Source organism: Lineus longissimus, chromosome 13 (genome assembly GCF_910592395.1).
Source record: "Lineus longissimus chromosome 13, tnLinLong1.2, whole genome shotgun sequence".
Classification (NCBI taxonomy): domain Eukaryota; kingdom Metazoa; phylum Nemertea; class Pilidiophora; order Heteronemertea; family Lineidae; genus Lineus; species Lineus longissimus.
Genome location: NC_088320.1, coordinates 9,638,768 through 9,650,634, shown reverse-complemented (window position 1 = coordinate 9,650,634; position 11,867 = coordinate 9,638,768). Strand labels below are relative to the sequence as shown.

At 42.8% G+C, this 11,867-nt stretch overlaps 1 protein-coding gene across 1 annotated transcript; it reads left to right on the top strand.

Moving 5' to 3' along the window:
* The first annotated feature begins 6,018 nt into the window (after nucleotides 1-6,018).
* Nucleotides 6,019-11,148, top strand: LOC135498401 (uncharacterized). Its single transcript, XM_064788657.1, has one exon. The coding sequence runs from the start codon at nucleotides 6,019-6,021 to the stop codon at nucleotides 11,146-11,148; it is 5,130 nt and encodes a 1,709-aa protein (XP_064644727.1).
* Nucleotides 11,149-11,867: the final 719 nt, after the last annotated feature.

Sequence of the window (11,867 nt, the reverse complement as noted above, 5' to 3'; positions counted from 1 at the left end):
AAAAACTGATTTATGCCTTTTTTCGAGCGGGGGAGTGCGATTTATTAATGGCGGAAGTTTGTAATTTCCTTGACACAACAATATACAACAAACGGCATGCACATACTCTGGAACGGTGCATTTATCTATGGGGAGATTTGAGTTGAGGTGGAGCCACTGTCAAAAAATAAACTCTAAGTGTTTCAGCGCACAAGCCGGGATTATGCCAATTGATGTGGACACGTGACAATAAAACGTCGATGATTTCATGACGTGACCAATCAGAAAATTCACTCAAGGTTTGAAAGACTCTGTGCATTATATATGAAAGAGTATATGGCACGAAATGCGAAAGAGTTATAGAATTAACATTGGCTTTGAATATCACCATGGTAATTGGTTTGTAAGTAGACATGGCTAGTACAACTCAGATGGTGCTGTTATCTCAATTTCAGAAAAATTACAGACTGGTCACTCTGTGAAATCATCGACGAAAACGTCCTCGTTAATATGCAGTAGTATTTGCCATATTATATCTTATCTCAATCCTTCTCTAGGCGTGAGTATCAAATATGAAGTGATGGGATGAAACCGATAAACTTTTGTGCGCACGACATTGATATGCAAATTGATTGACCTACTGTGAGGGACAGTGTGGTCGGCTGTTCATAATGGCCGCCACCATGGGAGAACGCCATTGTGAGACAAGACCACTAATGAATATTCATAGGTTGGAGGGTCCAGGCCTATCTATTAGACGAGTGCATGTTTTTTACTCTCAAGTACATATTTGGAGAGGTATTGAAAAAATATTTGTTGTGGCAAGTCTACAGATATAAAGAAATTATTTGATGAAAAAATTAATTTCGAATTTCGCTAATTGGGTAATAGGGGGCGTGTTTTGAGTTTTTTCTGCCAGTTGGCTGAAAAGAGTGGAAATATCAAAGTCTGTCTAATTTGTCGATTAAAAAAAAATTTCCGTGGTCAATCACCATTTTATTTTTCACCATTTACTTGCCCGACTGTCCGGAATAACATAATCTAAATTTCAGATTCACAACACCACGCGTTCTTTGATGCGTCGCGGTCAAACATTGACAATTTAACTGCTAAAAGGCTTAAAAAATCAATTGTGGTCTTGTCTCTATTTACACTACATTTTGGGTCAATATAGTGAAAAATTTGAATGTGCTCAAATCACTCTAATTCATTTAGAATATTGTATTGCTGATGATTTTTAAGGTCAAAACAAGCTAAAATAATGAGAAAAAAACTTAATTTGACCCAAATAAGAGTCAACCTAACCCCGGTTTAAGTTCGGTTTCATTTTTACAAGTCTTGTTGTGTTGCCATTCATTTTGTAATTTCTTTGAAACTACTTAGGCCTTGATTCTGAAAGTTGTGCCCTAAGCAGCAAAGATATTCCTAAATCACATCCTAAAGTTTCAGCTCCATAGCTTGCTTATTCTGGCCAGGGCAGGTCTTTGAATTTGGTGCTGTTGGGTGCAAAATCATGACTTTTTGTAGATTTTGTCCTCTTTCGTCGCTTTGGCACAGTTGTACCACTCTTTGAAATGTCTCTCATTTCTCCAAAAATGTCCAGATATGACTTTCCTTTGTTGGAGAGTTGTGGGATGTCATGTACATTAGTTTGAAAAAAATCTCAAAATGTTAACCCCTGAAATGTACCTTCATTGAGACAAGACCACTAATGAATATTCATAGGTTGGAGGGTCCAGGCCTATCTATTAGACGAGTGCATGTTTTTTACTCTCAAGTACATATTTGGAGAGGTATTGAAAAAATATTTGTTGTGGCAAGTCTACAGATATAAAGAAATTATTTGATGAAAAAATTAATTTCGAATTTTGCTAATTGGGTAATAGGGGGCGTGTTTTGAGTTTTTTCTGCCAGTTGGCTGAAAAGAGTGGAAATATCAAAGTCTGTCTAATTTGTCGATTAAAAAAAAATTTCCGTGGTCAATCACCATTTTATTTTTCACCATTTACTTGCCCGACTGTCCGGAATAACATAATCTAAATTTCAGATTCACAACACCACGCGTTCTTTGATGCGTCGCGGTCAAACATTGACAATTTAACTGCTAAAAGGCTTAAAAAATCAATTGTGGTCTTGTCTCTTGTTCCTTTGACGTTTGGTGAATAGACATATTGATACCCCTTACAAATTCCCAAAACTAAAATTGGTAGAATCCCAAACAATAAACTCACCAGCAACAGCATCGTGGCTGGGGGGGGGGCTAAATGAGTGGTCATTATTGTAACCCTGATCTTTTTTTTTGGGGGGGGGTCATTGTGCAAATCTTCATGCAATTGTGGCAGTAGTTTTTTTAATTAGAGCTCCACCGGTTATCAGAAAATGATGACACTGACGAACTTGAATGAGAGTTTTGTTTAAGGATCTTTTTAGAATAAAACATCAATTGAACAAGCTGGGTTCATGAAATTCCATCTGCCAACCAAGATCATCCATACCGCAGTATTTAATAATTGTGATACTTTTTAAGAATAAGATACGTAACTTCAAAACAGTGACCAATATTGAATCTGGTTATCAGGTTATTACTGTACCTCCGATACGTTGAGGGCGGACATGAGTTTAAATAGTTTAAATGTAATAACAACAGTAAATCTAACTGGCAGTGCTCGCGCCCTAGTCGTTACCAGTAACAGTGTCTATAACATAATATTATACCCTACTAATTGAAACGTGCTTACAAATAGGACGGAGTTCATGTCAACACTTTTTACTGTTCGCAACATCCATTTATCAGTGAATCAATCAATCAAACCAATAAGTGAATTTGTATTGCGCCCACATTATAAGAATTAATCTAGGACTCTTAGGCGCATTGAAAAGACCGTTTGAGAAGGTGTGCGTTAAATGACCATTGGTGTTATCAAGAAATATTTTCTGGGAAATATTTCCAAGGTGTCGGCTGCCCAATCACCTCCTATTTTTGAATAAGTAGTTTCCATCAACAAATTTCACAATAAAAGGAAAAATTCACAATGTGACTGAACTATCACGCTCAAAGGAGATTCCACGGTGATGTCGCAGCATTTTTTCAAAATGGCGGCTCCAATGTAACCAAAGACACGTGTTGCACTCGACGTTTTTATCGATATAAAATCACATGAACTACCTAAATAAACAATCACGAACTAATACCCCAAAGTGTAATCCACTAGAAGATGATTGAATATAATAAATTTTCACAACAGTTATGTTAAAGTCTGTGATTAGTTTTCCGACTTTTATCACGGTAGATGTTCGCAGCTTATTCAAATGTTGACATGGAGTGACCTTCACATTATGCAGTTATTTGATATAAGCAGAAAAGGAATTTCCCAACCCTTTCCCCCAAAAATACGAACTACTGAGACAGAAACCATCATAGATCCCCTCGTTTTCTTAACTTTTGTGCCCTATGAAGATGACCAATATTTTGCCTACATAGGGATGGGTTGTGTACATGGTGTAGTGTAAGTTGCACTCGGCCCATTTACAGCCGCTTGGGAAATTGACAGAACTGCACGTCAATATTAATTTTTAATTTTTGATACGGTCTCATAATGTTTTGCGACAACTTTTTAGAGAATCTGATTGAATAGAATTAGTGTCTGCCTTATTCAAGATGAAGTTGCAGAAAGTTCTGTTCTGGCTGTTAGGGGCTGTGCCAATGTTTGCAATGACGCATGACGATGATGACGCACATCAGAGTGATGATGATGGTGATGACGATCATGTAAACGTTGATGATGAGAATGCTGCTCCTTTTCTGATGGTGGTGTTAACCGGGCAATACACACATCTGGAACAGCAAGGAAGGATTTTACTAATAAACCACAACTTCGGCAAATCCAAAGTTTATTCTACAGAAAAAATGGCGAAAGCCATACACTACATTACAGTGTATACATACATACCAATAATCAATAACTACTAGAGCAGTACAGCAAAGTCTCAAGTTCCCTACCACAGAGGACAACTTCACAATGACGTCTCCTGACTGACTTTACAGTACCTAAACCACACCAACAAAGTAGCTACTCATAGTGGCTCCTAACCTGCTTTACAGTAGCAGACACACTCACAGGGGACCTGCCTCAAGGAACAATTTAATGCAGCTGACAGTGGAACGGACACTGCCAGCCACAGAGTACCTCTAAGACATACTCCTCCCTAGATTGGTGGAGTGAGGATTGGCTGCAAAGGGTCTTGGCCTTTAAAACCCACAGCAGTCAATCCCCTGTTCCCAGAGAACCAGTAAACTAATGTACTCTCTCCATGCTGGCATATACAGAAAGATCAACAGCAACACTTCAATGAACTCCGACCAGAATCCATTACCACACAGGAGGTTATGCCAAACTTTATATGATTTTTGTAGAACAAGAAATAAAGCATCTTCACACCGTCTGCTGGCGCCATAGCGCGGACAGTGGACGAACTAAACTGAAGTCAGTCTGACATGAACCACACCTAGAATTAACCACTTTATCTCTGCCAGCACACCAGAATAAATGCCTGAAGGCTACTAGAGTTCTTCTAGCTCATGTACATGACCTCATAATTAACCATTTCGGTCAAAACCACCCGTGGCCAGAGAATGCAACTCGGCCCACACACGAGGTTTCAGCTCGGATTCTGTCAATTTCACACGGGGACCAACATGGTCACAAACTCATCTTTTCTGGTCTAACTGGCAATAGTCAACCATCGCCCTGACAATATATATGGTCTTTATACACTTATCTAACGAAATATTGTGACACATAAGTCTTATCTGGAACAGCAAGGAAGGATTTTACTAATAAACCACAACTTCGGCAAATCCAAAGTTTATTCTACAGAAAAAATGGCGAAAGCAACTTTGCGCGATCCCACAATTCCCAGTGCGGAAAAGGTGTGAACCACGTGATCTCAGCCCATGCTTTAAAAAGTGAGCCCCCCCCCCCATTTTTCCATGCGGTTTATTCCTACTACTCCACAGTGGTACGTCACATGCACAGCTATAGTATGGTTCACGGTCACGTGATGTGACATCACCGTGGGACCTACTTTGTACCACGCTAATCTGATGTTGACTCCAATTAGACCCGAGTTAGCCCTCTGTAAGTGTGCCTAGTAAAGGCTTGGTTAGTTTACGTTTTCAAATTTGGCGCGCTTCCTTGTCAGCGGATGAAGAAGCTGGTCTGGGCATGCGCAGTGCTTTTGCCATCTACGATTTGTCAGAAAGACTGTCGCCTCTCGATTTGTCAAAACTTATATAATATTAAAGCCCCCTAAAGTGGTAAGTTTATAAAAACTAGTCAAAACCAAAGATTATGATGCCCAGATTGCCTGCAACTGGTCCAGTAAGGACGTCACTTGTTATTATGTCAAAATTCGACCCTTTTGTGCGGACCCTCAGATTTGTTGGTAGAACGTGTTTTGGCGAGGTTCCGCCCTGTCCTTTCCCTTCTATAAAAGTGTTAATTACACCCTTTACGGTCACTTGCATGGGCTCAAACTATTCTTGATGATCTATTGATATTGTCTTGTAAGACCCTAGTTCGTAGGAGCGATGTTTTTGGCAAAACGTGTGTTTTTATCTGATAGGCCTCCATGTACTTATATGGGAAACCCCACACACCCACTTCACGCCCAAAGGTGCGCGGTCACGTGACCTGCCACGAGGTGTTATAAGATGACGCCATGAATGTGTCTTCATAGGCACATCCTGTCACATCCTGTCTTACTAGTATGTAGATGCATGTTTGCATCATTTTCATAACGGCTACTCAGGGTTTAACCCTTTTATTGTCTGTATTCTTGTCTATGTTGTTGTTCAAAACTTATGTTGTCTGCAACTCTTTGTCTTTGTAGATTCAACGAGTGGTATCGACTAATAAAAAGATTTAACGAATTACGTCGTAACTTCTACTCAGTACGGTCAGCACGGGGGCAAATCGAGGAGCGGCAGTTACAGTGGAATCACTTCGCGGAATGATTCGTCGAACGTGATACTTCATGATGGGTGATAAAGACGTAAGCAAGTTCATCCAGAAACAAGAACGGGCCCTGCGCCAAGATGTCTCCACTTGGAGAAAAGTTGCTGTTGACACGGAGAAGTTGTGTGTTAGCTGTGAGGATCCAAATGCATTTGATGAAGCGTTCACGTATCTTCTATTCGATGCATTCACGACGCTGGAGAAAGCATTCAGAAAGTTAGAAGAACTTTACGATCTACAAGGCAAAGAGAATGAATCCTATGTGCAGAAATATCAGGATATAGAAGAACTTAACTATTATCTGACTAAGAAACTGTCCGATGCCTTGGCAACTTTGAAGCAAAAGAACATGCAATCTAAGGACACTGTTAGTGTTACAAATAAGAAAGAAGAAAAGCAGTCTGTGGACACTGTTAAAGATTACGATGAAAACGTCAATGCTAAATCTAATGACAGTCCTGATAACCCAAAGGATAACTCTGTACTTCCAAAAAGGAATGCGACTGCATGTGAACCCGCCACGTCAGACGTGGCCAACCTGATTTCACACTTGGTTGATCAGGTCAATCTGTCACGCCTACCACCACCAGAGCCTGGCGTGTTTTCTGGAGATCCACTTTCATTCCCCTCCTGGAAGGCGGCGTACTGTAATCTTATTGAGAGAAAGAATATTAGTGCACCCGAGAAAATCCACTATCTGAAGCGATACTTGTCTAAGTCGGTAAAAGAAGTTGTGGACGGCTACCTGACTGTCGCCGATGAAGATTCATACAACCAGGCATGGATGCGATTGGAGAAACGTTACGGGGATCCATTCATCATAGCCAATGCCTTCAGGGACAAGTTAGATCAATGGCCCGATGTACCATCACGAGACGGGAAGGCACTTAGGAAGTTTTCGGATTTTCTGAGGCAGTGTCTGGCCGCCATGAAAGTCGGAACAAAGGGAAACCTGAACATTCTAGATGACGAACGTGAAAACCAAAAGATCCTGAGAAAACTCCCCGACTGGCTAATCAATCGATGGAACAGAACCGCGTCCACCTATAAACAGACTGTTTGTTGCCATCCACCTTTTCATTACTTCGTTACCTTTATCGAACAAGAGGCAGAACTTGCTTGTGACCCTGTAACTAGTGTCCAGGCTGTTAAGAAAAAAGAAAGTCGTCCTGGGAGTGAGATGTCTGCTCAACTTGGCACCAAGGAGAAACAATCGTGGCGTAAAAAGGCCCCAGCTACCAGATCCTTCGCAACAGAGACGAAAGAAAGGAAATGCTTCTATTGTGAGGACAGTCATTTAGTACAGACATGCCCCCAGTTATCATCCAAACCCCTTAAGGAGAGACAGGACTTTGTACGATCAAACGCGCTGTGCTGGGGCTGTCTTCATAAGGGACACAGATCAAAGGACTGTAAGACACGCCTGCAGTGTAAAGTCTGCAGCAAGAACCACCCGACTTTGTTGCATATGGAGAGATCTGAACCGGCAAAGACGACCAGGAATCTGGAGAAAGCTGACGAGAAATCTACCAAGACCACCGACAGAAAAGATGTGGAAACGGCCTTCAACCGGAGGAGTCGGACCAATGTAGCGGTAGGATGCAAGAGCTCGATGATCGTCCCAGTCTGGTTGTCACACAAAGATCATCCCCACTCAGAGATTATGACCTACGCTATGTTAGATACACAGTCCGACACAACGTTCATCCTGGAAAGCCTTCGACAGGAACTTAGTGTTGATGGGACCATCACTAAGCTAAAACTGTCCACAGTGAGTGCTCAAAACAATCTGATAGAGACTGTTAAGGTGAAAAATTTGTTAGTTAGAGGATTAACATCGGATTCTGAAGAAAGACTCTCACTACCTCCGTCTTTCACTAGAGAGGTAATGCCAGCCAAGAGATCGCACATACCGACACCGGCAATGGCCGAGAAGTGGCCTCATCTAAGACCCATTGCCAAGGAGCTGCCAGCTATCCAGGACTGCGATGTTGGGATATTGATAGGTTATGACTGTCCCAAAGCCCTCAACCCTCGAAAAGTTATCTCTGGAGTCGAGCCTACTGATCCCTTTGCACAGAAGACCGACCTTGGATGGGGAATAATTGGTATCATCGACAATCACTCAAGCAGCGACGACCCAATAGGAGTTAGCCACAAAGTTCTAACTTACAGCGATATACCCTCAGTTGAACAGAAGACCATAAAAAGGGATTTGGTTATCTCTAACGTCACAATCAAAGAGGTTCTTACAACGCTGGAGGCAGATTTCAAGGACACTGAGGATACCGGCAGCCAAGAATCAATTGAAGACAGAAGATTCGTTCACATATTGACCAGAGAGATGCACCAAAGACCGGATGGGCATTATGAGGCACCCCTGCCTTTTCGGAACGGCAAGCCAAAGGAGCTCCCAGAGAACAGACGATATTGTTTGAAAAGGCTAAACAATCTAAAAACCAAGTTAAACAGGGATCCAGAATACAGGAGAAAGTACGTTGACTTTATGCAGAAGATAATCGACCGTGGAGATGCAGAATTGGCACCCCAACCACCGCTAGCAGGACAACATTGGTACCTACCCCACTTCGGAGTTTTTCACCCTAAGAAGCCGGAAAAAATACGGGTTGTATTTGATTGCCGAGCTGAATACATGGGACACTCGCTCAATCAGTACCTGCTTCCAGGCCCAGATTTGACGAACTCTTTACTGGGTATACTCTGTCGATTCAGGAAAGAGAAGATCGCAATAACATGTGATGTTGAACAGATGTTTCACCAATTTAAAGTCAACCCAGATTGTAGAGACTATTTGAGATTTTTGTGGTGGCCAGATGGTGACACTGATAAGGAGCCAGTAGACCATTTGATGTCCGTACAACTGTTTGGAGCCACCTCAAGTCCATCAGTATGCAACTTTGGCCTGAAAAGGATCGCCACAGATTATGAAGAAAAGTACGGGAGTGAAGCTGCTAACTTTGTCAGAGAAGATTTCTACTGTGATGATGGGTTAAAGTCTGTTCCCGCAGAAGATGAAGCTATTGATCTAGTAGGACTCTGTTCAGAAGGGAAGTTGAGACTCCATAAATTTGCATCAAACTCTGAAAAGGTGCTGCTTACCATCGATGAAGAAAACAGAGCTATCAAAGACAGTGATCTACAGCTGGTGCCACACGTTGGTCAAAACAAAGACCAAGTCTTAGGAATGTATTGGAGTATATCATCAGACCAGTTCCAGTTCAAGATAACGCTAAAGGCACGGCCAGTGACGAGACGTGGGATCCTGTCAACTATCGGCACAATTTACGACCCCTTAGGATTGATATCTCCAGTACTCCTTGTGGGACGACTCATCTTACAAGAACTCTGCTCCCTCAACCTGGATTGGGACAGCCCTCTACCAAAAGAACTACAAGACAAGTGGGAGAATTGGAGAGAGGAGCTGCACTCTTTGGAAAAGCTGAGAATACCCCGATGCATAAAGCCAGCAGATTTTGGAGAAGCTAAGTCAGTCATCATTCATCACTTTTCAGATGCCTCACAGTTCGCCTATGGTCAGTGTTCTTATGCCAGAATGATCAACAGCCAGGGTCAGATACACTGCAGCCTCATTATGGGAAAAGCAAGAGTAGCTCCATTACGTCCTGTCACGATACCCCGCCTAGAGCTCACCGCCGCAGTCTTGTCAGCAAAAGTCGCAGCAACACTACGGAGGGAACTGAGTCTTGAGATTGATGAAGAAACCTTGTGGACGGATAGTAAAGTAACATTGGGCTACATACAGAATGAAGCAAGACGCTTTCACGTATTTGTCAGCAACAGAGTCCAGCAGATCAGGGATAGCAGTGAGCCAAGCCAATGGAAACATGTCAGAGGTCAGGACAACCCAGCTGATGAAGCTTCCAGGGGGATGACAGTTGAAAAGTTCATCACAGGCTCCATGTGGCTAAAAGGTCCAACATTCCTTTGGGAACCCGAGATTCCAGCCCAAGCTAGTAAAGAGATACCAGAGCTATCACCAGATGACCCAGAAGTGAAGACAGTTACCAGCCTAGCAGTTCAAGCAGAAAAAACGGCCTTTGAGACAGAAAACCTAAAGGCATATTCCACCTGGGAGAAGGCGAGGAGGTCTATTGCGATAATCATCAGATACAGAGATAATCTGAGACGTAAAGCCCAAGGGAAAGCTGTTATGGTCGGCCCATTGAAAGTTGAGGACCTCAGGAAAGCAGAGTTAGAAATATGCAAAGCAGTCCAACAAGAGAATTTCAGCAAAGACATCGCAGTTCTCAGAAAGCTGAAAGTGGAGAAGACAGAAAAAGATGACCAAGCCAAAGGAAGAAAACTACAGATCAAAGGAACATCTGCAATTTATCGTCTGGGTCCTTTCCTGGATGAAGACGGCGTGTTAAGAGTCGGAGGTCGCTTAAGAAGAGCTGATATTCCATCAAATTTGAGGCATCCAGTCGTCCTGCCCAAATCATCCTACGTCACAACCTTGATTCTGAGACACTGTCATGAAAAGGTACTTCATGGTGGCCGCGGATTCACAGTCAGCTCAGTTAGAGAAGAGGGGTACTGGATGATTGGATGCAGGAAGGCAGTAGGCAGCTTTATTGGAAAGTGTATTACCTGTAGACGACTACGCAGACCACTCCAACAGCAGATGATGGCAGACCTTCCCAAAGATCGCCTTGAGTCAAGTCCACCGTTCAGCTTTGTTGGTGCAGATGCCTTCGGACCATTCTATGTCGGCGTCACGATTGGCAGGAAAACAACAGTCAAGAGATATGGCATAGTCTTCACTTGTCTTTCAATGAGAGCTGTACATATTGAAACAGTCACCGATATGACCACCGATGCCTTTATCAACGCACTTCGTCGATTGATTGCCATTAGAGGACCAATCTCCCTTCTACGATGTGACAGAGGAACAAATTTCGTCGGCGCAAGAAACGAACTACAGAATGCATGGTCTGAGATGGATTTTGACAAAGTCCAACAGTTTCTCCTGAAACAGGAATGCAATCTCGAGTTCAGGATGAATGTCCCATATGCCAGTCACCACGGGGGAGTCTGGGAACGCCAGATTCGTACCATGCATCAGATCCATACTGTCTACAATTCTGCTGAAATCTGGAACACAACTTGACAATGAATCGCTGCAAACGTACATGTATGAAGTCATGGCTATAATCAATGGTAGGCCACTGACTACAGACGACCTGGAGGATCCAGACTCCTTGATGCCACTCTGTCCGAATCAGCTACTGACTATGAAGTCACGGGTGGTAATTCCACCGCCTGGAGACTTCCCACGAGAAGACTTGTTTCTGAAGAAGCGTTGGCGCCGAGTGCAACATCTGGCGAACGAATTTTGGACCAAGTGGCGCAGAGACTACCTAAACAGACTACAGCCAAGACAGAAATGGAACCGAAAAGAGCGTGATTTCGTCATTGGGGACGTTGTTATCGTGAAGGATGATGATCTGCCAAGAAACCAGTGGAAACTGGCCAGAATCAACAAAGTCTTCGTTGATGAGGATCAGGTCGTTAGAACAGTCCGCCTCGCTGTCGGAAATCGATCCTTGGACAACAACGGAAAACCATTACAACAGACCACCTATCTTGAGAGACCTATTCAGAAACTCGTCCTTTTCCTTGAATCCGATCCACAGAAATCCGTCAATCAGCCAAAAGGACCTGCTGATCAACCCGAGTAATTCCCGGTCGAAGAGCCAGTTACGTTGTCTTCAAATCGATCTGAAGTCGTCTTCAAAATACGTGTCTGTGTCAGTGCACTACTCTATCGTAATATGTGGGTGAAGTGCTAGTAACCTCTCCCCATTACATAGTCACTTCGCAGCACCG

Coding starts and splice junctions, on each gene's coding strand:
- LOC135498401 (XM_064788657.1), top strand. CDS start 6,019: ATGGGTGATAAAGACGTAAGCAAGTTCATCCAGAAACAAGAACGGGCC.